General features: G+C 54.8%; 10 protein-coding genes across 10 annotated transcripts; 5 read left to right on the top strand and 5 right to left on the bottom strand.

The window, feature by feature from the left end:
- Positions 1-861: 861 nt before the first annotated feature.
- On the top strand, positions 862-4,710 carry CABS01_13807 (hydantoinase B/oxoprolinase; the record flags this gene model as incomplete). Its single annotated transcript, XM_060547149.1, has 1 exon — positions 862-4,710. One exon carries the CDS (start codon positions 862-864, stop codon positions 4,708-4,710), a length of 3,849 nt encoding a protein of 1,282 aa, XP_060394492.1.
- A 1,414-nt stretch (positions 4,711-6,124) lies between these two features.
- CABS01_13806 (dihydrodipicolinate synthetase) lies at positions 6,125-7,081 on the top strand (the record flags this gene model as incomplete). Its single annotated transcript, XM_060547148.1, has 1 exon — positions 6,125-7,081. One exon carries the CDS (start codon positions 6,125-6,127, stop codon positions 7,079-7,081), a length of 957 nt encoding a protein of 318 aa, XP_060394491.1.
- Positions 7,082-9,258: 2,177 nt separating this feature from the next.
- CABS01_13805 (uncharacterized protein) lies at positions 9,259-10,781 on the top strand (the record flags this gene model as incomplete). Its single annotated transcript, XM_060547147.1, has 5 exons — positions 9,259-9,363; positions 9,441-9,573; positions 9,642-9,709; positions 9,763-10,166; positions 10,244-10,781. 5 exons carry the CDS (start codon positions 9,259-9,261, stop codon positions 10,779-10,781), a joined length of 1,248 nt encoding a protein of 415 aa, XP_060394490.1.
- Positions 10,782-11,893: 1,112 nt separating this feature from the next.
- Positions 11,894-12,151, bottom strand: CABS01_13804 (uncharacterized protein; the record flags this gene model as incomplete). The annotated part of the gene is made up of 1 exon (XM_060547146.1): positions 11,894-12,151. A coding segment is annotated over one exon (258 nt), but the record flags the coding sequence as incomplete, so codon positions are not given.
- A 555-nt stretch (positions 12,152-12,706) lies between these two features.
- On the bottom strand, positions 12,707-12,940 carry CABS01_13803 (uncharacterized protein; the record flags this gene model as incomplete). Its single annotated transcript, XM_060547145.1, has 1 exon — positions 12,707-12,940. One exon carries the CDS (start codon positions 12,938-12,940, stop codon positions 12,707-12,709), a length of 234 nt encoding a protein of 77 aa, XP_060394488.1.
- Positions 12,941-13,384: 444 nt separating this feature from the next.
- On the top strand, positions 13,385-15,515 carry CABS01_13802 (GMC oxidoreductase; the record flags this gene model as incomplete). Its single annotated transcript, XM_060547144.1, has 2 exons — positions 13,385-13,929; positions 14,006-15,515. The coding sequence occupies 2 exons, from the start codon at positions 13,385-13,387 to the stop codon at positions 15,513-15,515; spliced, it is 2,055 nt and encodes a 684-aa protein (XP_060394487.1).
- A 375-nt stretch (positions 15,516-15,890) lies between these two features.
- On the bottom strand, positions 15,891-16,337 carry CABS01_13801 (uncharacterized protein; the record flags this gene model as incomplete). Its single annotated transcript, XM_060547143.1, has 1 exon — positions 15,891-16,337. The coding sequence occupies one exon, from the start codon at positions 16,335-16,337 to the stop codon at positions 15,891-15,893; it is 447 nt and encodes a 148-aa protein (XP_060394486.1).
- A 236-nt stretch (positions 16,338-16,573) lies between these two features.
- On the top strand, positions 16,574-17,500 carry CABS01_13800 (RNA recognition domain-containing protein; the record flags this gene model as incomplete). The annotated part of the gene is made up of 2 exons (XM_060547142.1): positions 16,574-16,653; positions 16,744-17,500. 2 exons carry the CDS (start codon positions 16,574-16,576, stop codon positions 17,498-17,500), a joined length of 837 nt encoding a protein of 278 aa, XP_060394485.1.
- Positions 17,501-18,137: 637 nt separating this feature from the next.
- On the bottom strand, positions 18,138-18,417 carry CABS01_13799 (uncharacterized protein; the record flags this gene model as incomplete). The annotated part of the gene is made up of 2 exons (XM_060547141.1): positions 18,138-18,206; positions 18,289-18,417. The coding sequence occupies 2 exons, from the start codon at positions 18,415-18,417 to the stop codon at positions 18,138-18,140; spliced, it is 198 nt and encodes a 65-aa protein (XP_060394484.1).
- A 2,738-nt stretch (positions 18,418-21,155) lies between these two features.
- CABS01_13798 (LEA domain-containing protein) lies at positions 21,156-25,256 on the bottom strand (the record flags this gene model as incomplete). Its single annotated transcript, XM_060547140.1, has 3 exons — positions 21,156-21,455; positions 21,518-25,131; positions 25,184-25,256. 3 exons carry the CDS (start codon positions 25,254-25,256, stop codon positions 21,156-21,158), a joined length of 3,987 nt encoding a protein of 1,328 aa, XP_060394483.1.
- Between the last annotated feature and the right edge of the window lie 493 nt (positions 25,257-25,749).

Genomic DNA, 25,749 nt, shown 5'->3' with positions numbered 1-25,749 from the left:
GGGGTGAGAAAGCTGTTGACAAGTTCGCGTTACGAGTGACGGCGGTCGTTTTGCCGATGATGGAGCCTTTCCCCTTTCGGTCTTCGGTACGTACCGTCTCACAGATCGGATGACGTCGGCCCCTAGATAATCCGATGGCTTCCCAGTCCAACCAATGAGGCCAGGAGGACACGCTGTTATCGTCGGGGACCCACTCCGACGGCTACACGCGGGCGTCTGCCGGCCACAAACTCCACAATTGCGTTTTCCCACTTTCAACACCAACTCGCCATTTGACTCCGATTTCCATCATCATGCCTTATCAAGTATCGGGCAAAGGCCGCACTTCGATTTGCTGAAAGGCTGATCGGGGACCCACTCCGAGTCATCGACCAGTTAGGAGTCTTATTTCACTCTTCAGCGGTGGCCAACTGCGATGGCGACGTCCGGCCAAAGGCCGATATGGCTATGGCATCTGAGAAGCCTGCGATTCGGCCTGGTATCAGCCGCCGGCCAGGTAAACCTTACTCTCTGAGTTTGACCGGATGGCCTCATCGGAAAGCGTATTAGCAAATATGTGACTTCCAGGTAAGCGGATACCCGATCGCGGCCTCCTGCCGAGCCCCATTTCCCGATCTGAGTAGCGGCAAATTGTTACATGATCACGACAGAGGCAGGGCGAAGATATTCTCAATATAAACATTTACCCATGCCATCATCGTCACATTTCTATCACCGACATATTGTCTCACGTCAAATATTACCCAGTGCTGTCTTGCTTGAATCACTGCTATACTCCAAATAAACTTCTTTTACCGACTCGTCTTCTTGACGAGCCTTCTCACAAGCAGCAAGCAGCAAGCACCACATTCACACATCACCATGACGGTCAAGTCACATCGCATTCGCATCTCCATCGACAGAGGTGGTACGTTCACCGATGTTCACGCCGCCATACCCGGCAGGGGAGACATCATCCTCAAGCTCCTCTCTGTCGACCCCGCCAACTACCAAGATGCCCCAACAGAAGGCATCCGGCGGATTCTGGAGATGGTGACCGGTGAGACATTACCTAGAGGACAATTGCTCGACCTCTTCCACGTCGAGTCCATTCGCATGGGCACGACAGTAGCCACGAATGCCCTTCTTGAGCGAAAAGGCGAGCGCGTGGCCCTCATCACAACAAAGGGCTTCCGTGACCTGTTGGCGATTGGCAACCAGTCACGGCCAAACATTTTCGACCTCTCAGTTGCACGGCCAGAGGTCCTCTTTGATGAGGTCGTCGAAGTCGATGAGCGCATCACAATGGAGGACTACACCGAGGATCCCGCCTCTATCAAGACGAGTCCGACGTCCGATGATCCTGAGCTCGTCACGGCCGTCACCGGCGAGACCGTCCGCGTCCTCAAGAGGCCAGATCTGGAAGAAATCAAGACGCAGCTCGAAAAGGTCAGAGAACAGGGCTATCGGTCCATCGCCGTTGTCTTTGTCCACTCTTACGCCTGCCCAGACCACGAGCTCCTGGTTGGCAGGGTCGCCTCTGAGATGGGCTTCTCCGTCACACTGTCTTCCGAAGTTCAGCCTATGATCAACGTCGTGCCCCGTGGCATGTCTGCTGTGGCTGACGCTTACCTCACGCCCGTCATTCGGCAGTACATTGACTCTATTTCGGCTAACTTCAAGGGCGGATTTGGTGCGGCCGCGACGCGCATCGAGTTTATGCAGTCGGACGGTGGCCTCGTCGACTACCGCAAGTTTAGCGGTCTCAAGGCGATTCTTTCCGGACCCGCCGGCGGTGTTGTTGGTTACGCCCAAACTTCTTGGGATGACGAGGAGCGCCAGCCTGTTATTGGCTTCGACATGGGCGGTACCTCGACAGATGTGTCCCGCTACGCCGGTGTCTATGACCATGTCTTCGAGACCACTACCGCCGGTATCGCCATCCAGTCCCCTCAGCTCGATATTCACACCGTCGCTGCTGGAGGTGGCTCTATCCTGACCTGGAAGAACGGCCTCTTCAATGTTGGCCCTGAGTCCGCTTCTGCACACCCTGGCCCAGCATGCTATCGCAAGGGCGGCCCGTTGACTGTGACGGACGCGAATTTGTTCCTGGGTAGGCTGTTGCCGGAGTACTTCCCCAAGGTCTTCGGCCCCAAGGAAAACGAGCCGTTGAACCGAGAAGTCACAGCCGCCAAGTTCATAGAGCTGACGAGCGAGATCAACAAGGACAGAGAGGCCTCTGGTCTTTCTCTGCTTTCCCCCGAGGAAGTCGCTCTCGGCTTCCTCAAGGTTGCCGACGAGGGCATGGCGAGCCCAATTCGCGCTTTGACGGAAGCTCGCGGCTACGAGGCTGGCGCACATCACTTGGCTTGCTTCGGTGGTGCTGGCGGTCAACACGCGTGCTCCGTCGCCACGGTGCTAGGAATCTCTCGCGTCATTATCCACAAGTACTCATCCATCCTCTCAGCGTACGGCATGTCGCTTGCAGACGTTGTCCACGAAATTCAGAAGCCTTCTGCCATCACCTACTCTGACGAAACCAAGGGCAGCATCCAGGAGCAGCTCGAGGAGTTGTCTTCCCAGGCCACTCTGGAGTTAATGAAGCAGGGCTTCACCGAAGATCTCATCACTCACGACACCTACCTCAACATGAGATATGCTGGATCCAGCAGCTCGCTGATGATCCTGAAGGGCGCAGACTGGGATTTCAAGACGGAATTCGAAGATGCTCATCGCCGGGGCTTCGGATTCCACTTCCCCGAGAAGTCCATCATGGTCGACGACATTCGCGTTCGCGCTACTGGCGCAGCTCGGTCCAAGGTTGAGAAGAGCCCGTTTGCCCAGATGAAGTCCGTCGAGGGCTCCGCCGTCTCAACTCCCCAGCCCAGCGGCACCAACAGCGTCTACTTTGAGGGTCACGGCCACCTCGATACTGCCGTCTACCAGCTCCAGACCATCCCCGTCGGTGCCCGTATCTCTGGCCCGGCCTTGATCATTGACAACACCCAGACCATTCTTGTCACGCCGTCCACCACGGCAACAGTCCTCGAGAGCTACGTCGTCATCGATCGCGCACCTGTTGAGAAGGTTGCCAAGACGAACGGCGAGCAGGAAGAGTTCAGCCCCGTCCAGCTCACCGTCTTTGGCCACCGCTTCATGTCCATCGCCGAGCAAATGGGCCGCACCCTTCAGAAGACGGCCGTCTCCACCAACATCAAGGAACGCCTCGACTTCTCCTGCGCCATCTTCAGTCCTGATGGCGGCCTCGTCGCAAACGCCCCCCACGTGCCTGTCCACCTAGGATCCATGCAGTTCGCTGTCCGTTACCAGCACGAGCTATGGGCCGGCAAGCTCAAGGACGGCGACGTCCTCGTCTCAAACCACCCCTCCTGCGGCGGCACCCACTTGCCCGACATCACAGTCATCACTCCCGTCTTCGACGGACCAGAGCTAGCCTTCTACGTTGCTTCGCGAGGTCACCACGCCGATATTGGCGGTATTCTCCCCGGATCCATGCCGCCGACCTCCTACGCCCTCTGGCAAGAAGGTGCAGCTATCGAGTCGACGAAACTCGTTAGCGAAGGTCGCTTCAACGAGGCCGAGGTCCGCCGTCTGCTTCTTGAGGAACCCGCTCAGTACGACGGCTGCTCCGGCACCCGCAGACTGCAGGATAACCTCTCCGATCTCAATGCGCAAATCGCCGCCAACGCAAAGGGCATCTCACTCATCAAGGCCCTCATCACAGAAAACGGCCTCGCCACGGTTCACCGGTACATGTACGCCATTCAGCACACGGCCGAGCACGCTGTGCGCGAGCTGATGCAGTCCACCCTCGTCAAGTTCGGCTCCGAGCCTCTTGTCGCGGTCGACTACATGGACGACGGCACGCCCATTTGCCTCAAAATCACCATCTCGCCCCAGGACGGCTCCGCGACATTCGACTTCACCGGCACCGGCCCGCACGTCCTCGGCAACACCAATGCGCCCATCGCCATCACGCACTCAGCAATCATCTACTGCCTGCGCGGCCTGATCTCCTCCCAGATCCCGCTTAACCAGGGCTGCCTGGCCCCGATCGACATCGTGATCCCCAAGGACAGTATTCTCAACCCGGGCGCCGGCCTCGCCGTCGTCGGCGGCAACGTCCTCACGTCCCAACGCATCACCGATGTCGTTCTCAAAGCGTTCCGCGCTTCCGCCGCCAGCCAGGGCTGCTGCAATAACCTTACCTTTGGCACGGGAGGCAAGGACCCCGTGACGGGCGAGCACAAGGACGGCTTCGGGTACTACGAGACCATTGCCGGCGGCGCCGGCGCCGGCCCGATGTGGGTGGGCCAGAGCGGCGTGCACACGCACATGACCAACACGCGCATCACAGATCCCGAGGTCTTTGAGAAGCGGTACCCGTGCATCTTGAGGCGCTTCCAGCTGCGCAGCGGGTCGGGCGGTAAAGGTAAGAACAGGGGCGGCGACGGGACGATTCGCGAGATTGAGTTCCGGGTGCCAGTGCAGTGCTCTATTCTGAGCGAGCGCCGGAGCCGGCGGCCGTATGGTATGGAGGGCGGTGGCGATGGCGAGGCGGGCTTGAATTTGGTTATTGTCAAGGATGATATGACTGGCAAGGATCGGACTGTTAACTTGGGGGCCAAGGCGACGACGAAGTTGAGAGCTGGGGAGACTGTTATCATTCAGTCGCCTGGTGGTGGTGCGTGGGGAGCTGTTGAGGCTTGATCGGAACATGAGTGATGGAGTTGATTGGGAATGCATATTTTGGAGTTTGGAGGATCTGATTCATTTCTGCGATGACTTTTAGACTAATTAATTCAGTTTTCATCAAGTATCAATCGCAACTCGACTCGTTTGATCGACTGTGCAGTCTATTCCTGTGAATTGACTTTTTAGCAATAAGCCGTTCCCTGCATTGCAAGCCATATCATCAATGTCTACACTTTGAACTCACCTCATTTCATGTGGAACAGACCAAGCACTCCACATCCAGAAGAGTACACTTCGCCGACGAACATCCCTCTGACAAGTTCCAGCTGTTGAATGAGAAGCTTGCCTCAAGCCATGAGGTCAAGTCTTGATCCCCCCCCCCCCCCCCCGTCCAGCCAAAGCAGTTTCGCCGACAACACTCCTTGTCAGCAGGCATTTGTCCAATCAATGCCAGCAGAAACTCATCAGTCTCCTCAACCAGGTCGGTCTGACTCTATCGTCGCGAACTGCCACTAGTGTACTGCCCTCTTCCTGACCCGCTTCCACGATTCTTCCCCACATCTCAGCCCTCTTGCTGCGGGACCCTACAATTCAAGACGACTCCAGCACAGCCCCGCTACCCAACCGAGACATCGTGGGATTCCCATCGTCCTCTGCCCTGGTGGTCTAGCGGTATGATTCTTCCTTAGGGTTACTGAGAAATCAAGACACCATCTTGGAAGAGGCCCCAGGTTCGAATCCTGGCCAGGGCCCGTTACACTTTTGATGTTGGTGATCAAGTGGTGGTGATCTTTTCTTTCGCGTCTTTTTTTTTCCTTTTTGCTTTTCTAGCAGTGGCTGCGTGCAGAAATCCGCGACAACGGGTAACTGGCCGGTTATGTCTTGCATGCACGTCTTTGTCTGCATGAAAAAAGCTGCAAAGATTCCGTTAGCAGCAGACTGCATGTAAGTCTTGGCAAAAAGAATCGATACCCGCGACAAGCGAAGAAAGATGGAGCGGGAGGACTGAGGAGCGCCCCATTAATAAGGTGAGACGGCATTTTCTGTGGAAAAGGGCATCGGGGTGTCGGCCGGAAATACCCCTGTCCATGCACGGCCGGTCTCGGCCTCGAATGCGGGGGAATCGGGTCAAGATCCGGGGAGCGGATATCCGATAGGAACCCGTAGTTATCTGCCCATTCTGGGGTCGAGGGTAACGGATACCATCCCGATAAATAGTCCTGCTAGCCTCGGTCACGATACCCGGCGCGTTTGACATTGTTGGAACATTAAAGCCTTCGATACTGCAGCTCATATTCTCAGCCTTCAAGGTGTTTTGTCTCGTTCATATATCTATTCTCTTCAACGCAGCTCTCATTATCCTTCATCTTCTAGATCTCTACCAACTATAACAACAAAAGACTAAAAGTTAGAAACAAAGACCGTCAAAATGTCTCCCAGCAAGGTTCCCCCACAAGGCATCTGGGCCCCGGCCGTGACCCTCTTCAACCCAGAGACAGACGAGCTCGACCTCGAAGCCCAAGCAAAGTACTACTCCTACCTCTCCAAGACGGGCCTCGCAGGCCTCGTCATCCTCGGCACAAACGCCGAGCAGTTCCTCCTCACCCGCGAAGAGCGTAAAGCCCTCATCGCCACCGCCCGCAAGGCCACCGGCCCAGACTTCCCCATCATGGCCGGCTGCGGCATGCACTCCACAAAGCAGGTCCTCGAGCTCCTCTCCGACGCAAAAGAAGCCGGCGCCGACTCGGCCCTCGTCCTGCCCCCGGCCTACTTTGGCAAGCAAACCACCCCGCAGGTCATTGACCGCTTCTTCAACACCGTCGCCGAGAAGACCCCCTTGCCTATCGTGCTTTACAACTTTCCCCTCGTCTGCAACGGCATCGACCTCGACAGCGGCACCATCGCCAAGCTCGCAAAGAAGCATGACTCCATCGTCGGCGTCAAACTCACCTGCGGCGCCGTCGCCAAGATCGTCCGCCTCGCCGCCGAGCTGCCCGCCGAGAAGTTCGCCACCTACGGAGGCCAGTCCGACTTCCTCCTCGGCGGCCTCACGTCCGGCAGCGCGGGCTGCATCGCGGCCTTCGCCAACGTCTTCCCCCGCGTCACGGTGCAGATTTACAAGCTGCACAACGAGGGCAAGCTCAAGGAGGCCGTCGAGCTGCACCAAAAGGCCGCCCTTGCGGAGCAGGCGACCAAGGCGGGTATTGCGACCATCAAGTACGCCGCGTCCGTGTACACGGCGCCGCGGGCCGGGTTGAAGGGCCAGGAGAAGCTGTTCGCGCCGCGGAGCCCGTACGTTGAGGCCAGCGAGGACCAGAAGAAGACTGTGCACGCTTTGATGGATGAGTTGAACAAGCTTGAGGAGGAGCTTGCTGGTTCCAGCTGAGTGGGTTTGCTCAAGTTAGGTAGATGTTAGTTGTTGGTGAAACGGTCAAAATGTGTGTGCCTTGTCTTGAGGACAACGTGTGCACCACATGCTTGCAGAGATTGACAGTCTTTCTGCTAAGATGAGTGTGGTCCCTGGGTGCGTCAGAGGCTGCAAGTCATTTTTAGCTTACATTCCAGGCCCAGGGCAAAGAAGTTCGGCAATCGGATCTGGCCTGATAGGGATGGCAAGGAGGGACCGTGTATTATGAGCATATGATAGAACCATAAATGAAGAAACTAAATGATAAAGAAGGCATGGGAACAGTCTCCAGTGACCCCCAGCTGTTTCTGATCGTCGCATTGAGTTGTGGATTGCTCGATCAAGTCCCCTTTTGATGAATCCATGTGTTCTTTAGGTGAAGATCCCGAGACAAAGGCAAGGCGAGCAAGGGATTAATTATCCCACCATCCCACCGGGATACACGGACCTGCTTCCGCGAGCTCTTCTAGTCCACAGCATCCCTGATGGAAATAAAGTGGCGTGGAAGGAATCAAGTCTAGATGACGCTTTATTGATCCGTGCTTCCCACGTTTATCGTAAACAGGTGGGAAAATTTGCATAACATGCAGACTAGAGCAGCCAATTTGATGCTTGGCCTCCTACGCGAGCTCACTTGCGAAACCCCTAGAGACGACCCAGGCACACGGGAAGAATAAGGAACGAGTCTGTTGTCGATCCTACGCGAAATAGCGGGGCGCTCGGACTGCTTTCTTGAAGAACTATACGCCACATTTCTCGACGGCAGTCGAGCTCAAAGGATTTCCCGGTGTGCCTGGGTACCACGGCAGGTGAGGTAGGAGGGATGTGAAAGGGGGGAGAGTGGGCAAGCCACACGAGCAAGGGGGGAGTTGTTATTGACTACGGTGAACAATAAGGAAAACGGTTCATGGAGAAACTTGGAGGGATAAAAGAAAGTAAGAGCAAGAGAGCTCTTGCCCAGAAACGATGGGTAATAGCGATGTAAGACAGTTGATCAGGGCGCGAAGGATGGTTTATCAGGCCATTTGCTTGTGTTCCGTCATCCAGGCCTTTCCTCATTTCAGCCACAATCAGCAAAAAGGCTTGAGGAAAAGGACCCAAGGCTGACTGAAAACGGTTAACGAGATCGGCGGTTCCAGCAAGAAAAAGGTCCTCCTATTTCTCAGAGCCCTTGCAGAATAACTCTCAACGTCTTTTTTCTGCCCAGGAAACAGAATGAAAGAAGAAGAAAGAAAAGAATTCTTGCTAAATTTTGGGCCTCGCATCCAAACCTTCGATAGGGGTTCTGTTTTGCCAAACCAAGACATGATGGGTTCCCAATCGAGCACGACACACAACCGCGGCGTTTTTCTACATAGACTTATCCCAACGCGGCTGGGTCGGTTAATCCACGCCGCCACTCAGATCCCCGCATGCGTCGAACCTCTCAGTCTCTTCACTCATTGCCGCTCCAGCTACGCGCAACGGATTCAAGCCTCGCGGCAAGCCACCTTTGCGAGAGGGCAGGCAGACTGGTGGGCAGGAGGCGCTAGAGACATGAGAGGCGGACGCTAACACGAACCGGAGCTTTGGGACCATGGCGAGCACGGTGGTTTCCCCCTTTCTTTCCCGCGTGAATGCGCCCGTCAGAAGGCATTAGGGCTGTCAATCATTCGTGAGGTGGGGTGACGGAGCCGGAAAGACCAAGTTCGAGAGCGTCCTGGTTCGTTTAGGTTGAGGAACTGGAAGGAAGGCCTTCCCGGGCGGGTGTTGTGGTAAATTCATAGAAGAGCATTTGCCGGCCGCGAGGTTCGACGTTGCCGTGTGACGAGCCACACGTCCCACGGGTCCAGCAAAGAGGCGGCGACGCGCCATGTGCTTGATTTGCTCTACTGGTTGACTGTTCTTCGAAAGCCACACCGGATGCTTCCGGTGCTTTTGTTCCCATAAGGTCTCAGCAGTGCCCCCTTTGGAGGGTTGTTCCACATGGGTTTCTCTTGTTCGTGGTCGACTCTTCTGTCTGCAAGCCCCCCACAGACTCATCCTTTCGACAAACGACGACGGCGATAACGACGACGACCCCGTGGCTATATCGACCCGGGGACCTCATGTGCAGGTGGTTTTAGCCAATCAGTTGTTACGAATATCCCTTTACTGGGACTCGTATACCCTCCATCATGACGTCTTTTATGGAATTGGTTGGCAAGGTGAATAACCTCAACGACCCAAGACCTGCGTTGAATCAAAAACCGGTTATGCTTGGCATCGTGATATCATTCCTGGTAGGTTCCTCTTCCTTGGTACCGGGCATATTTACGCTATACTGTCCCAGAACATCATCCTAATATGTGTTATGCAGATACTAGCACTGCTATGTGCTGGCCTGCGAATATGGACCCGCATCTTTATTGTTCGAGCAGTAGGATGGGATGACTTCTTTTTGGTGCTCGTTATGATTTCAATCTCGGTTGGAAGTATTGGCACTTGCATATGTATGTCAGAACATCCTGCATCTTCTCCTGCCTACTTAGTCCGTAGCACGTGCTAACCAGTGAATAAGGCATGGACTATGGACTCGGAGATCATCTATTGTTCATACAGTATGATAGGTTCATTCAGTTCATGAAGGTAACCAACCTCCCCCTTGTAATCAATAACTCAGTCTAACCGCCTAGTACTAGATCTTCTACATCTGCAACGGCACATTACCGATCTCAACGTCATTAATCAAGGTTGCCATCCTGCTCCAGTACCTACGGATATTTGAGCGCGGTTCAAAATCACGAATCCTCACCATAATCATGATCTGCCTCGTGGCAATGTGGGGAGCCGCCTTCATGTTTCTCGCCTGGGTACCATGCATTCCCGTCGCAGCTTACTGGGATTGGTCAATACCCACCCGCGGACGCTGGGGGTTCGGAACGCAGGTTGCAGAGGAATTGATACGGACATATGAGGCACACGCCACGAGCAATATGATTCTTGACTTCATCATCTTTGCTATTCCTTTACCGCTATACTTCAACACCGAGGCCAACAAGAGGTCCCGTAAGACCGTTCTCGGTCTCTTTTTGCTGGGCAGTCTGTAAGTTCTCATCTAGAATAGCTTCCGAACACAATGATACCATCACTTTCCTCATTGACTGACTGACGGCATGATAGAGTCCTGATGCTCTCTGCCTGGCGGCTCGTATCCCTAGTCCGCTCCCGCGCCGGAACCTACCCGACCTTCGACCCAACCTGGGCCGCCCCAGGTCCCATGGCCCTCTCTATTCTCGAGATCGACATGGCCGCCATCTGCGCCTCCCTCCCCGTCTTCTGGCCCGTTCTCCAAAACAGCATGGGCATGATCTTCGTCACGCACGAGGTCAAAGTCACCACGGAAACAGTCGAGACGACGCGGAGCCGCGACGACGACGAGTGCCTCGAGCTATCCAACGGTGGCGCAGGCAGTAACGGTTCCTTTTCCTTTTCGCAGCAGAGTCCCGTGCTGGATACGGAGGGGCTCATTGAGCAGTACCAGCAGCAGACGGATATTTTTGGGAGTTATCTCAAGGGCAAGACGACGACGGACGTGGAAACTGTGCCGGCGTCGCTCCGTGACATGCCGCCGGCCAAGGAGCCTGAGCTTTTTGGGAGTTATTTGAAGGGAAAGACTACGACGGATGTGAATGCGGATCCGACAACGAAAATAGTGTGATGCACAGAGGTTGGGTTGCCGCTGACGGCCTGGTCGGTGATTTGAGGTGCTTGTTTTAACGACGTGACGACGATATCCGGGAGTATTGATACAGAAATGAGGGTGTTCGGATTTCATTTTTTCTCTTTTTTGTATTACTATAGATACCTCTTCCTATATTGTTGCCGAGAATACCAGGAGGAAAAGTGAACTCTAATCAATTTCTAGTGTCTTACTCTCAATTCGTGTCATTCATCTAAGATATCTCATTAAAGCATGCTTTGGCTACCGGAAATGAACAACCTATCATATTCGATGTATTAGTAACTTTAGATTACATCAGTTCGTCAATAAGCTAGCACGTGAAATGTTCCGAATCCGTGTTCCAGCCCAGTATATTAGTAAACTGGTTTACCGCCTCCATCTTACGTGGAAGTGAGCCTCTCATCGCCGGATGCAGTAAGTCCTAACGATCTCTGCGGAAGTGATCGACTCCGTGACAATGAATGCGAAGGCAGATGAGACTATGTATTCGGGATCTGTTCAGTGCTATTTTATTCCCGGAACATAGGCTCGTGATACGGCAAAGCTTCGAACTCCGTCATTCACGAGATACCGGCACAAAGCATCCATCAAACAAAGGCCCTCATCAACCCCGGCTGACTCAATGCTCAGTCCGACGTTGCCAGAGTAGAGAGATCTCTAATTTGGGCTTGCTTACATCGAAATATTCTCCAACGCGTCCAGACCATCGAGAATTTGTATACTTCCAAAGTCTCCATGATCCAATATGCCCAAGTCTACCTTGCGAATCTCTGGTTCGGGTAAGAAGCGTGAAGATATTTTTACTGGATGTGCACGTTGATCTGCTCGTTCCCACGTTTGTACGTTGGGCTTTGGCAAAGTGTTTCGGCTCCAATGAGAATTTTTCAATGGCCGAAATGTGCTCAACAAGATATGCAATTATTGCCATTCTTTCACTCTGCAACCGTATTATGATGCCGCAGCTTGACCTTCCCCTCTTTACATAAACCCTCCCTTCTCGATCTTCAACTACAATGGGGGCTTATCGAAAACAAGTGCAGTCGACTACTTCTCAGAAGATATTTCTCAGAAGAAGATTTCTTAGACGACTAATCCACACCAAACATCCCCCCGCCAAGCCGGACCCCAAACTTCGTGGGACCAAAGCCGAACCGCGAGCCGTCACTAGAAGAGACAGCGGCAGGGGCGGCAGCATCATCCTGCCCATTGGGCACAACCTTGAGGCCGCGCTTCTCAAAAACAGCCGCTGTTCCATCCCTCGACGATTTCCATAAGACGCTTCTTCTTGTGCTCGCCTGCGTTTGACAACTGCCTCTTGTCGTTAACGTCAACGGTTCTGTCGAGCGCTAGTAGGTCTCGTCTCATTCTTTGAAAGAGGTTACTCGGCCCCAGGTTGAAATGTCTCCCATCATGTAGTACGGCATATAAAGTCGATATTCTGCAACCAAAACCAAATGTCATTGACTGATATCTAGACAGGCAGGCTGTAGCCTCTCAGAAGTGAGATAGTGCAGCACAATACATCATACTTCTAACTCCCAGGTCTAGATGCCTTCCAAAAAACACAAAAACAAAAGAGTTCACCCCCCCGGTGGCGAGCTGGGGGCTACATCTCTGGCGCACATGCTGGGACTCGAACACGGGACCTCTTCGCCTTCACCGATTAGGCTGTTCGTGGACTTCAACCACTCCACCAACCAGCCAGTTTTGACCTGACCCCCAAGGGGGCGCCTGCTGGCTGGTGACGGAATTGGACTTGAGGGGGGGTATATACCCTTCTCGTGCGTTCAGATGGAAGGTGCGGTTGACGAGGGCTCGGGAGGGAACCTGGAAGGCGCGATCACCACTATCAAGGTCGTACCTTCCGCGTGATGGAGTCGAAAGAGTGTTAGTCATCTGGCCTACTTTATGTCGTGAAGATGGTCGATTCCCGTTCTCCATATGATAATTGGATACCTGTAGTTGCAAAGACGACGGCCCTGGTAGCATAGAAGGTAGATAATGCCATTGGATCCCCTGGAATTCTGTCGCCCCAATTGAATGGCCTTTTCCATCTGTTTACTCGAGGCTGAGTAAGGGAGCAGTTCTTTATGACAAAACATTACTACTACCATCGGCAAAAGGAAGCCAGACATTGGGAGTAATGTGTCTTTTGTGAAATCCGTTCGGGAAGAAAAAGAACCCGTCATTACCATCTGCAGGGAGAGGAACATCGCGCCTCGTAAATCCCAATCGGGGTTGAACCCCGCGGCGACCATAAGCTGCATCGACACCTTGTCGTTGCAACGGTTACACCCGCCAAGGCACCGGTAAGCTTATCGGGATGTAGATCGGGCTTTGGGGAGCTCTTCCTCATGCGGGGGAGATGTCTAAGCGAGACAGGGGAGCCACGATCTACAGAGGCATCATGGAAAACTTCTGAAAGTAGGGCAAGAGGACGGCAAAGGACATGTGGGAGACTCATGGCTATTTAAGGTCGGATGCATCAGTTCAGTGTTCGTAATTTCACACCCCACCTCAAAGACTCCTCTTCACGATCTCCAGTACTATTCCAGGAGCATCAACCTGCCTTACACATCATGGTCCTCTCCACAACCACAGCGTTCACAACCTTCCTCCTCCTGCTTCTCCTCAACCTCCCTCTCACGACCACAGCCCAACCCGCCCCAAACGAAACCTCAACCTACACCTACATCGTAATCGGCTCCGGCCCAGGAGGCGGCCCCCTAGCCTGCAACCTCGCCCGCGCAGGCCACCCGACCCTCCTCCTCGAAGCAGGCGACGACGAGCGCGACGACATCCGCACCGTCATCGCCAACGGCGGGTACTTCATCACCCCGAGCAACAGCTGGTCCTTTTTCGTACGGCATCACGCGGATGACGAGGTCGAGCTGCGGAATAACCACCTCACGTGGCGGCTGCCCTCGCAGAATGGAACCGGTATCGGACCGTACTGGGTCGGCAACGCGGCGAGGGCGCCACAGGGGGCAGAGTTGTTGGGGGTGTGGTACCCGCGCGGCGCGACGGTGGGAGGATCGAGCGTGACGAATGCGATGGCGACGTGGTTGCCTAATGATTCGGATTGGGATTTTGTGCAGAATGTCACGGGGGATGATTCATGGAAGTGAGTTTTGATTACGTGATCGTGAAGGCATCTTAAGGGATTTGGACAGGAATAGCTAACTTAAGCATGGGGAAAGCCACAAGAACATTCGTCGAATCTTTGAGAGGATCGAGAAGAACAACTATCTCCCTGAGGGCACGCCGGGTCACGGGTTTGACGGCTACTTTAACACGAATCTAGGCAATGGGTCACAGTATCTCAATAACCCTGGTCTCATGGACATTCTCAAGTCGCACTTGCGGTCTATTGGGAAAGACCCGGAGAAGCTCATCGAGATGGTGGGCAGCGACGGGAACTTCCTCAGCGAAGATAGAGACACGACGGAGGGCATGTGGGGGCTGTCGTTTCATGCCACGGATAAGTGGGAGCGGTACAGCTCTCGCACGTACATCTATGAGACGCTGGCAGCCAAGAACGCAGATGGCTCTCCTAAGTGGCCCCTAACCTTGTCGACGAATTCTCTGGCCACGAAAGTCCTATTTGAAGATACGGAGGGTGGAAAGCCTAGGGCCGTGGGCGTTGAGTACTTGGCGGGCAATTCCACGTACGGTGCCGACGTGCGGCGAAACGCGTCAACGACAGGCGAGACAAGACGAGTAATGGCGTCTCGGGAGGTCATCGTTGCAGGCGGTGCTTTCAACTCGCCCCAGCTACTACAGCTCAGCGGCATCGGAAACAAAACGGACCTTGAAGCTCTCGCCATCGAGGTCGTGGCAGACTTGCCGGGCGTGGGGCGAAACCTCCAAGACAACCAAGAATTCCCGGTTGTGGGCCACGCTCAACTTAACCTCACGGCTACTCCAAATCCCAACGAGCCAATCTGCGCCAAAGGAAGCCCCGGAGACCCATGTGAAGAGCTGTGGCGACAGGGAAAGGGCCCGTACATGCGGCCAGGATACAACTCGAACGCGTTGCTTCTAAAGTCCAACTTTTCGCTGACCGGAGAGCGAGATGTCTTCGTCTTCAGCTGGCCAAGGGCGTTCCGCGGATTCTGGCCCGAGGTGCAGCAGCCGGAGCTCCTCGATCCGCCGAATACCGTTGGCTTCTCAACAGTCAAGATGCATCCGCAGAACACAGCCGGATACATCAAGATTCGGTCCGCAGACCCGACGGAACCGCCGCAGATCAACTTTGAACTGTACAAGGAAGGCGCCGAGACGGACCTTGAAGCACTAGCGGAGGTAGTGGCGTGGGGCCGACGGAGCATGCGGGACGTCCAAGGTCCGTGGGGTCCAGTGGATCCGGCCGAACCTCCGTGTGCGCAGGTCGAGAGTAATGGCCGCTGCGGCGATGCGAACCCGGAGTCGGACAAGGATTGGATCCGGGAGCAGACTTTTGGGCATCATCCTACAGGGACGTGCAAGATGGGTGCGGCTGATGATGGCATGGCGGTGGTGGATTCCGAGTTTCGGGTGTTTGGCGTGGACGGGCTCAGGGTTGTCGACGCGAGCGTGTTCCCGCGGGCTCCCGGAGCATTCCCTGCCGTGGCGACCTTTATCATTAGCCAGAAGGCGTCAGATGTGATGCTGGGAGGCCTAGGAACGTCAGAGCCACAAGGGATGATGGTGGTAAGCCAGGGTAGTTAGATGAGACGACGTTGCGCGGGGTATCGAGTATGAGAAAGTTCTGAGTTCTTCCATGCATGCTGAGATGCGAAGATGTGAAGTGCCAGCCACGAGCCGCGTCGCCCTGTCGTCGCGTCGCAACACAACTGGATGGGAGTGTCGCAGTGTGTCCTCAGAGCAGTCGCGTCGTATCCGTACCGAAGAGCGTCATCTACCTTAGGCCTTTGTGTTTTCGTTGGGGAATCTGTGTCGCTCAGAATGGGATGAAGGGAGGATGTCAGGGTCGTCTGATGTTCTGGAGCCTTCCAGTAGGTGGGATGATTGGAGAAGAAGCATGTGAAGGTATCTCAGCTGCAAGATTGGGTGGGAGAGATACGTGGCTGGAGTGTGGCTCTGTTAGCGGGGCTTCCTTCCATGGTGCTGGTTCGAGCACAGCCACAGTTCTCCCCACTCCTGGCACGAGCTCTTCAAATCCGCAGGCGATGACGTTTGAACCTCGCCCCCTCCTGGTCCACTTTCCCCCTCTGATGATGGAAGCTGGCACTGGGCCCAGACTGGCCCCTGCTCCTTGCTTGCCGCTCTCGCTCCTGCACTTGCTTCCTCGATGCCCAGCCAGACAGGGCAGCTACCACCGGGTAGCCCCTCTTTCTCTCTCTCAACAGGGTCCCTGCTCTTTGTGGTGCCCAGCATCGTCACCAGCTGGAGGCCGCCCCTTCTGTCCCTGAGTCTGGGCTGGCATGTCAGGACGCGGATGGCTGCTCTTTCGTTGCCTGCCTTGGCTAAAAGGTAAAGCGCGTTCTCATGACCCTTCGTCTGATCATCATAGGTACTCGCCTCCAACATTCCCATCCAGACACGTCCAGTTTTTACATAAAACCCATCATTCACACGATTTCGAGCCACGTTCTTCCTGCTCGACTCATTTTCTGCTTTTCCCCAGATACCCCTCCAACTTGAGAGACAACGTACATAACCGCCCTTGATACCCCATCCAGTCTCCAGTTACCCCTCACAAAACTCCCTCCTACAACACTTCTCACAACACTCTCAATAACTTCAAACGCCAAACAACCGCAATTATGTCAAACACCACCGTTCACGTCAAGAACATCGCTTCGGCGACCGAGGACAAGGAGATCAAGGACTTCTTTAGTTTCTGGTAAGTTCAGTCCTGTCGGCTCTTCCATGGCCTGATACCCACCCTTGTTTTTACCGCAGCTCCAATTGAACAACTGCTGACATTTTGCAGCGGCAAGATCACCAACATTGAGGTTACTCCCGCCGGCGAGACCAAGGATGCTGCCGTCACTTTCGAGAAGGAGACTGCTGCCAAGACGGCTCTTCTCCTGAACAACACTCAGCTCGGCACCTCTCACATCACCGTCACCAGCGCTGGTGGCGACCCCACCGATGATGCTCCTCACCACAAGGAGAACGCCGACCGCGACTCGGACGACATCACACAAGAAGAGAAGCCTCGTTCTCGCATCTTTGCCGAGTACCTTGCTCAAGGATATGTTGTCGGTGATGCCGCCCTGCAGCGCGCCATCGAGCTCGACAGCCAGCACGGTGTCTCCAACCGCTTCTTGACCACCCTCCAAGGTCTTGACTCCAAGTACCACGCAACCGACCGTGCCAAGGCTACGGACCAGTCCTACGGCATCACTGCTAAGGCTCAGGGCATCTTTGGCGGTCTCAGCTCGTACTTTGAGAAGGCCACCAGCACGCCCACTGGCAAGAAGATTGTTGGTTTCTACGAGACCGGCTCCAGACAGGTGCAGGACATTCACACCGAGGCCCGTCGCCTTGCCGACCTCAAGAAGGAGGAGCACGGCGGCAGCGCCTACAAGGCCTCCGGTCTCGAGAGATTCCTCGGCAAGGAGAAGGCTGCCCCCGCTGCCACTGGCGAGACCATTGGCACTCAATCTCCCATCCAACCCGACCCCACGACAGCTGTTCCTCTGTCTAAGCCGTCGGCCGCCACCGACGAGAAGACTCCCTTGTAAAAGAGTGATGAGAACTGGTTTGCAAAAGGTTTCGAAGGCAGGCGTTGGCTGGGTTCGTTAGGCACAAACGTTTCATGATTGCGACGCATGTGATTTTCCTTGGCACTTAGGTAGTTGTGACTTTGAATGCAAATCAAAGCATCGAGCATTCGTCCAACTCGCTGGACTTTTAAAATCTGATGTGACTGCATTGGCCTGGCTGTGTGTATTGCCCATCTGAATCATGCCGGTGATTCCGTCCTTCGTTCGTGAAAGGTGACTTTACCGTGTTTGGATTATTATGGATGATGAAAAACCTCCCAATTTTGGAGGCTTTGGGCCGCGGTGGTTGACGAACTTTTGCAAAATAATCGTTGAGTGATTGACATCGTAGTCGAGATGGTGTAGAATAAGTCAGGCTGGCTCGATTCCGGCGGTGCCATTTCATACGCGACATTATACGCACATCATGACTAGGCAGGACATGATGATCTCTGGAATTCACGGCAAAGTGGACGATGGTGGTTTCAGATGCTTCTCGAGCAGTTTAGGTATTTAGAATACAGCCTCACACACTATCGCAGTATGCAATGTCATTGCCTCATGTTCCCAACGCCTTTTTGTACAAATGCCACTAATGACGCTTATGCCCGTTTCTTTACTGAGTCTTGGAGAACTTCTCCTTGAGGGCGTCATCGAGGGGTCCCTTGGGGTTGGACTCTAGCTTCTGTGATGAGGGGAGATCCGGTCAGACTCTGAACATGTATCGCGGACTGGCTATAATTGATAATGAGGGATGGCAAACGTACATCGAGAGACTCCTTGTTGGTCTGTTCCTTGTTGGAGGCGTCGTCGGTTCCCTTGCCTGAGGCGGGGGGATCTTGTTGCTGGGCGCCGGTTTGGCGTTCAGGCTCGGGGGATTGACGTCCTTCAGGCATTTTGAGTGATTGTGTAAGGTGGGAGTTTGGTTTGAGGTGACTGAATAGTTTAGTTGCCACGGAATGGATTGGTCGTGTCGTGGTTTATGAGGCTGGTGGATGAAGAAGAGAGACACGTTTAGGAATGGAGAGACATGGATTAAATACGAAGGCTAAGGCAGGTAGCTCACGGCTTATGCTGGGACGGAGGGAATACTCCTGTGGTACATCATTCTACATCACGTTTACGATATTCATCCAGACGAGGAAAGAGGGGCCAGAGGCCGGTCCAGTCTCAGTATGGAGGGGCTCTTGCGTCAATGGAGGGGCGTTGCACGGAGGCGCTTCTCTGACCTCTACCTACCTTGTGCTCTTCGGTGAGGTAGAGAGAAGGGCGCTCTTTGAGTGGTGGGACATGGTCGAATGAGGGGGGATTAGCAGCTGGTTGCTGATTGCGGCGGTTGACATGTTGATGCCGTCATGCGGCATGCGAGTGATGGTGCGCTGGTGGTTGGATGGAAGGTGACGGGCAGGTAGGTGCTTGGAGCTCGAGGGGCGGCGTTGGGTTTGACGTCACCTTCCGTTTGTTGAGGATGAGGAGGGAAAGCTCGCTCGATTCGATGGCTTGCTTTATCGATAAAGCTGTCCAGGCTGAGGTGTCTTATCCGTTATCTTATCTAATCTACGAGCAAGCATTGTCGAAGTTTGGTGGGTCCGGACAGTGAGCGGGAATATCGCCGAGCTCGGCGGGAATCCAAAAGACGGAGCGCAGGAGCTGCAAGGGGGACGACAGCGGAGGGCCCGCTGAAGAATGTCGCTAGGAGAGTAGCCGACCGGAGCGGACGCCTTCCGGTACTGGGCTAGGGACCTACCTAGGGGTGCGTGTCGCGGTAGCTTGCATCGCAGGTGACGCCTGCCATCGCGGTCGATTGATGGTAAGATCATTCTCGTGAGTCTCGTCTCTCATCTTCTGTCCCACCGATGGGGTCGGATCGTCTTCGCTGTGAAATTAACAGGCACGGAAAAAGCAAAGTCGTGGTTCCTCTGCAAATTGTCGGAAAATGGGATGTCTCATGTTTCCGCCTCAGACACATCGTGAGTCGAATCAAATATTAGTCGGAGTAGCTGCCTGCCGTGAGGTGCCGTGTGTGGTGCCGTGTCTTCATGCGTGGATCCAAAGTTCGTGGACTATGGGACTTTGGTATAGTATCCGTTCGTCGATGCCGATCTGTACGAATGTTGACTGTGTTGTAACTCGAGCGGCGCAGCCAAAACAATTCGATAATTCCCATGTTGTGATGCAGTGGAGCGCGCCAAGTGATTATGGTCGTCCCATCCCCAACGCTCCCGCATATCCAGATGAACACGGAGAGAAATGCTGCCCTGAATGCTGCGAGGAGTGCGAGGGTGCCATGGTTAATTAATAGAAACCTGCCCCTTCCAGGCCCTTCAGGCTTCACCACGCGGCCTGGAGCATCGCAAAAAAACAGGCTTCAGCCCTTCGGCACGATATTGAGGGAGCATTGGGGCATTTCGGGGTCCCTGTTTTTGGGCGTTATGGACAAGGGAAGCAATAGTAAGAAAAAGTCTAAATCGCGGGGCACACCACCCGAACGGGCAAAACAGGCACAGCGTTGATGGTAATCATGGCAGAAGGACGGGCTTGCTTGTCTGTTTGGAACTCGGGGATATTGGAAATGCGACTATTGGTGATTTACTCAGGCTTAGGAAGCACGAAAGTGGTGTCATGTCTCACTGCCTCGGCCGAGCGGTTTCGAAGCCCATGAGATGCCCCGTGGATGATGGCGGATCGGCTTGCAATGTTTCGATCCACGAACAAACGGGGGGCTACTAGTAAACACGGCACATGCACGGTAGTCAAGGGATGACAGGACGGGAAGCCACATGGACAACACACGGATGGGGCAAGCTGCAATAAAAAGTTGGCTAAGAACAAGCGGCAGATGCCAAACGGACAATAAGACGAGCGAAGAAGGAAGCGACGAGTTGACGATCATCAACGACGAGTCCGTAACTGGGAAGGCGGCTCTTGCTTGCCTTGTCGAATTGGGAAAGGAGCGGGTTTGTCTCGCGGCAGGTGCTCCAAGCTAAGACCAGAAACAGCCGAAAGAGGGAAGGCAAAGCCCACCTCAGACTCAGACTCCAGAGTGTAAAGGGAGGAAAGGGCGGGTTGGGGGTGATGGAGTCATTGGGATCAACAACAATGGGTGGTCCCTGCCTCAAGTGTCTTGTGCCTTGTACCTTAAGTTGCGCTTCTACCAGGAAGGTTGCACCTCGCACCAGCCCACCTGCCACACGACCTTTGTTTGTTTGACGAAGGAAGGCACAAGGTGCGACCCCGTCGGAAGGAAAACTCTACCTTTTTTTTTTTTTGACTTCACTCCCTCACGATTGTTTCTCTTATCCCAACACACCCAAACACCTTTTTTTCGATTCAACGATTCAGCCAAGCTCAAGCCGTAGCTTGCTTCACGATAGCAACATACGATCACGAAGAAACACTAGAATCAACAAGCATGAACAACAAATAACTAGAAATGCCGTACAAATTGGTCGCTAAGACTACTAAACACCATTGCTATTCTTACAAGACCAGATCCAAACATTTTTGCTAGAAAGCCCCGAAAAGCCGTACAAATGACACGCCAAAGAAATTACATGTCCGTAAACCATCGTCAAAACAGTATCCGATAGATCCACCGCGCGAGTACAACAAATCATGCAATCATTAGATGCGCTTATTTCTTCTTGCCGCCACCAAGAGCCTTGGTCAAGCTGCCGAGGCCGAGGCCATCCAGCAGGCGGTTGAGACCGAGGGTTCCGAGCAGACCATCGACAATCTTGCCGAGGCCAAGACCGTTGAGAAGACGACCAACCAGGTTCAGGACACCAGTCAGCAAAAGACCGACGGCAGCCAGAATTTGGAACAAAGGCTCGGTGAGAAGTCCCCAGAGAGGGTTGAGCTCGGCCTTTGCCTTGGGAAGGTCCTCAAGCTTGCGCTTGGCACCTTCGACGGTTTCGGTGATGGTACCGGTCAGCTGTCATCAACGTTAGCATGTATTCAAGGTCATGATGATATTCGTATCAGAGATAAACTCACCTCCTTAAGGACCTCGGCGAGGTGGTGTTCCTCGGGAGTAGCCTCACGAGTCTGGGCCTTGGCCTTGGCGTTCTGCTGGATGCGTCCATCGGGGTCCAAGGCACGAACGCTGCCGTTCAACTCAGTCAAGAGCTTGCCACCCTCCTCAATGAGAGGCTTGACATCCTTGACCAGCTGCTCCTCGTCACGCTCCTCCTTGGGCTGGCGCTCAGCGGCCTCAATCTTCTGCGTAATCATCTTGCAAATGGGACGGAGACGATCCAGGCCCTGCTCAATCAAGCCACCGAGGTTCTTGGCCAACTTGCGGTCGGCCTCAGCCTCGATGCGAGCCTGCTTCTCCTCCTCGGTCTCCTCGGGAGTCTCCTCCTCCTCGACGATATCCTCGACGAGGGTGACGTGTCCGACGACACGGTCCTTGGAGTCGACAACGTCATTATCGCTGTTGACCTCCTTGCCGGAGCAAATGGTGACCTCGCCAGTGGTAAGTCTGCCGATGATGTTTCCATCTTCGTCGCAGACCTCACCGTTCTTGTTGACCTTGCGGCCCTCCATAGGTCCCTTCTTCTGAGGAAGATCGGAGATGGCAGTAACGTGACCAACAACGCGGTCCTTGGAGTCAACAACATCGTTGTCCTCGTTGACCTTCTTGCCGGCGCAGATGCTGAGCTCACCGCTGGTAAGCTTACCCAGAGTCTCGCCATTGTCGCTGACGACGAAACCTTCCTTGTTGACAACCTTGCCTTCCATGGGGCCCTTGGGCTCAGGAATGTCCTCGAGAAGCTCGACATGACCGACGACACGTCCCTTGGAATCAACAACATCGTTGTCCTCGTTGACGGGCTTGCCGGCGCAGGCCTTAATCTCACCAGAGGTAAGCTTGCCAATCACGTCGCCATCCTCATCAACAACCTCGCCGCTGCGGTTAACCTTGCGGCCTTCCATAGGTCCCTTCTGTCTCTCGGGAGCAGCCTCGGGCTCCCAGCGCTCAGCTTTTCCGAGCAGGTTGCCATTGCGGTCGAGAATATCACCATCCTCATCGATGGGGCGGCCGAAGAGAACCTTGGCGTCACCCTGGACAAGACGACCGACAATGTCTCCGGAGGGAGTGACAATGGTACCGTCCTTGGCGACAGTGCAGCCAGGGAGCTCAGCGAAGGGACCCTCCTTGGCTCCCTCACGGTCACCCTCAGCGACAAGCTCAGCTCTTCCGATGATGTCACCGGATTCGCTGCGGACATTTCCTTCCTTGTCGCACATACGACCGATCAGGCGCTTGATGTCACCCTCGACAATGCGGCCATAGATGGTACCGTCCTTGTCGACGACATTGCCAGCCTTGTTGACACGCTTGCCAGCGAGGGCAGAGTTGTCAACAGGTGCCTCCGGTTCAGGCTCAGGCTCAGACTCGGGTTCCCAACGCTCGGCCTTGCCAATGGCATTGCCGCTCTTGTCAAGAATGTCACCGTCGTCGTCAACCTTCTTGCCCTTGAGCTTCTTCGGGTCACCCTCAGTGACACGACCGACGATGTCGCCCTCAAAGAGAACGTGTCCGTTGGACTCGACGGTTGCGCCAGGGAAGTCCTCGAAGGGAGCAGGCTCGCTAAGCTCCTCACGCTCAGTCTCGGGAATGGGCTCGGCCTTGCCAATAACCTTGCCGCTGTCGTTCCAAATCTCACCGAGCTCGTTGGCCTTGCGACCAACCAAGTGCTTGAGGATTCCGGAGACGATGCGACCGACGGCCTCACCCTTGTCGTTGACGAGGTTGCCAGCCTTATTGACCTTGGCACCCTTCAGAATGGAGAAGTCAATGGTGTCCTTGAGAAGCTCCTCAGCAACCTCAGACTTGAGCTCGGCCTTGCCAATGATGCTGCCGCGCTCGTTGACAATGTTGCCCTCGGCATCGAGGGTCATGCCAACAAGTTCCTCCGGGTTGCCCTCGGCGATGCGACCGATGGAAACATCGTCGAAGACGACCCTTCCTTCCTCGTCAACCTGGGCGCCAGGGAACTTCTCGAATGGCTGGAGAAGCTTGTCGCCGGCAACAGAGACGGTGCGCTGGTCTTCGGGAATGGCAGAGCGGATGGTGCTGAGGACGCTCTTGATATCATCCTTGATGGTAGACTTGGGAGCAGACTCAGAAGCAGCGGTGACGTCAATGTCAGGAACATCGCCAGTCTTCGCAGTAGCGGTCTCGGCGACATCTTCGATACCCTCCACACCGGAGTCCACACCCTCGTCGATGGCCTCAAAGCCCTCGCCCTCGACACCCTCAGTGACACCCTCGGTCTTGGGGAACTCGCCAGTCTGAGCATCCTCGGGGACCTCGGATTGCTCCTCGGGGTTCTGCTGGTTCGCCCAGTCCTCAGTGGCATCGGATTCACGAGCAGTCTCGGCACCGGACTTGGCGTCCTCAACCTGAGAGGCTAGATCCGAAGGAAGCTTGGAAACAAGGTCGGTGGGAAGCTTGGACTGAGCGTCGAATGGAATCTGCGATACGGGGATGTCGGCAGTCTGGATATCTTCCGGAAGCTCACTCTTCAGACCGTCGGGAATCTGCGAGACGGGAATGTCGAGAGTGGCGATGTCATCCGGGACACGGGACTGAGCATCAGTCTGGGCAGTGCCCGCCTTCTCAGTCGCGTCATCCTTGACGGTCTCGGCACCCTCTGTCGCCTCTTCGATGGGCTCGGCGTCGACCTCTTGCAAATCACTCTTGCCGTCGATTGTCGATTGTTCTGTGAGGTCTGTCTTGGCGCCTTGGGAATCTTCAGTCTCTGTTTGGGTGTTCTCTCCGCCGGTTGTGAGCTTACCATCAGCGTCAACGTCGGGTTGCGACTTTTCGACATCCTGGAGATCGATTGGGGCAACCTCTGATGTTGTCTCGTTGTTCTCGAAGAGGTTCTGCTTCGCGTTCTCGGTCAAGGAGGCCTTGTCATCTGCCTCCTCCTTCTGCTCAGCAAGAAGCTGGGTGAGCTTCTCATCCTTGTCGGTGACAGACTGGTCGCGGTTCAATGGCTCGGTGCCACCGAGGACGCCGCCAAGAGGGCCGCCACTTTGGCTCTGGCCCAAAACACCTCCAAGCAGGCCGCCGAGGGCGTTGTCTGAAGATGTGCCCTTCTCGGACTGACCGCCGAGAGCTCCGGTAACGTTGCCCAGAGTATTACCGACAAGGCCGCCTTGGGAACCCTTCTCATCTTGACCACCACCAAGGACGCCGCCGAGCACACCGCCCTGGCCTTCGCCCAGACCAATACCCTTGGTCAGGTCGCCGACAAGCGGTAATGTGCGGTTGACAGTCTGAACAGTGCCGTCGACAGTGTCGACGATGCCCTTGACGCCCTTGGTGGCGCCCATGATGCTGAAGCCACCGCCCTCCTTGGTCTCGCCCCCTTCCGTCAACTCGCCGAGGGGAAGAGCCTTGCCGATAACGCCGCCGTCCTTGCCGATGATATCGCCTGTCGCGGTAACGACGTTGCCGACAAGCTCTCCGGCCTCGCCTTCTGTGACCTTGCCGACAGTCTTGCCGGTCTCGTCTACCACCTCACCGGTCTTGCCAATGACACCGGCAACGAGGTTGTCGCCATGGTCTTGAATATCTTGCTCGACCGAGTATGCTACGAAGGGTCAGTGTTCGACTCATCATGAGTCGTGTGTAAGTGAACTCACTTGACTTCTGCTCCTCACCCTTTCCCCAACCACCGGGCATGCTGCTGCCTGACTTGGATGCAGCTCCGACCATATTGTTTGTCTTCTTATTGTTTCTTTCTTGTTGTTCTTGTTCGTGTCTTGATAAAAATTCGTTGTACTCAGCGCTAACAGGGTATCTTAGAAAATGTAGCTGTTCATGAGATGATTGCATTGAATTGGGAGAGGAAAGTCAAAATCAGATACAAAGACCTGCCGGTCAGACGTCTTATACCTCAAATCCTCCAACGCAAATCAAGTTTCCAGCTGAACGTCGGCTCCCAATCTTACGTCAAGGGGAGCTCAAGCTCGAGGAGCTTCCCTCGTCTATCGAAGCTCTGGCCCTTGCTCGCGCCACAGGGTGACTTCATGGGGGGAGGGATGGCCAGCTTGCCAGTCGCCCATCATGACGCAAAGCCACACCTCGTCCGAGCCCTTGGACGGCTGGATCCCAGCTATCATGACGCAACCTTACTTGAGAAGGGGAGATGCACCTTGGGGTATGGTGTGACAGTCAGCCAGCCTGGGGAATTACCATTGGTTTCCTG

Source organism: Colletotrichum abscissum, assembly GCF_030869225.1.
Source record: "Colletotrichum abscissum strain IMI 504890 chromosome Unknown Scaffold_48.1, whole genome shotgun sequence".
In the NCBI taxonomy this organism is placed as follows: Eukaryota; Fungi; Ascomycota; class Sordariomycetes; order Glomerellales; family Glomerellaceae; genus Colletotrichum; species Colletotrichum abscissum.
This window is presented reverse-complemented; position numbering and strand designations above follow the sequence as displayed.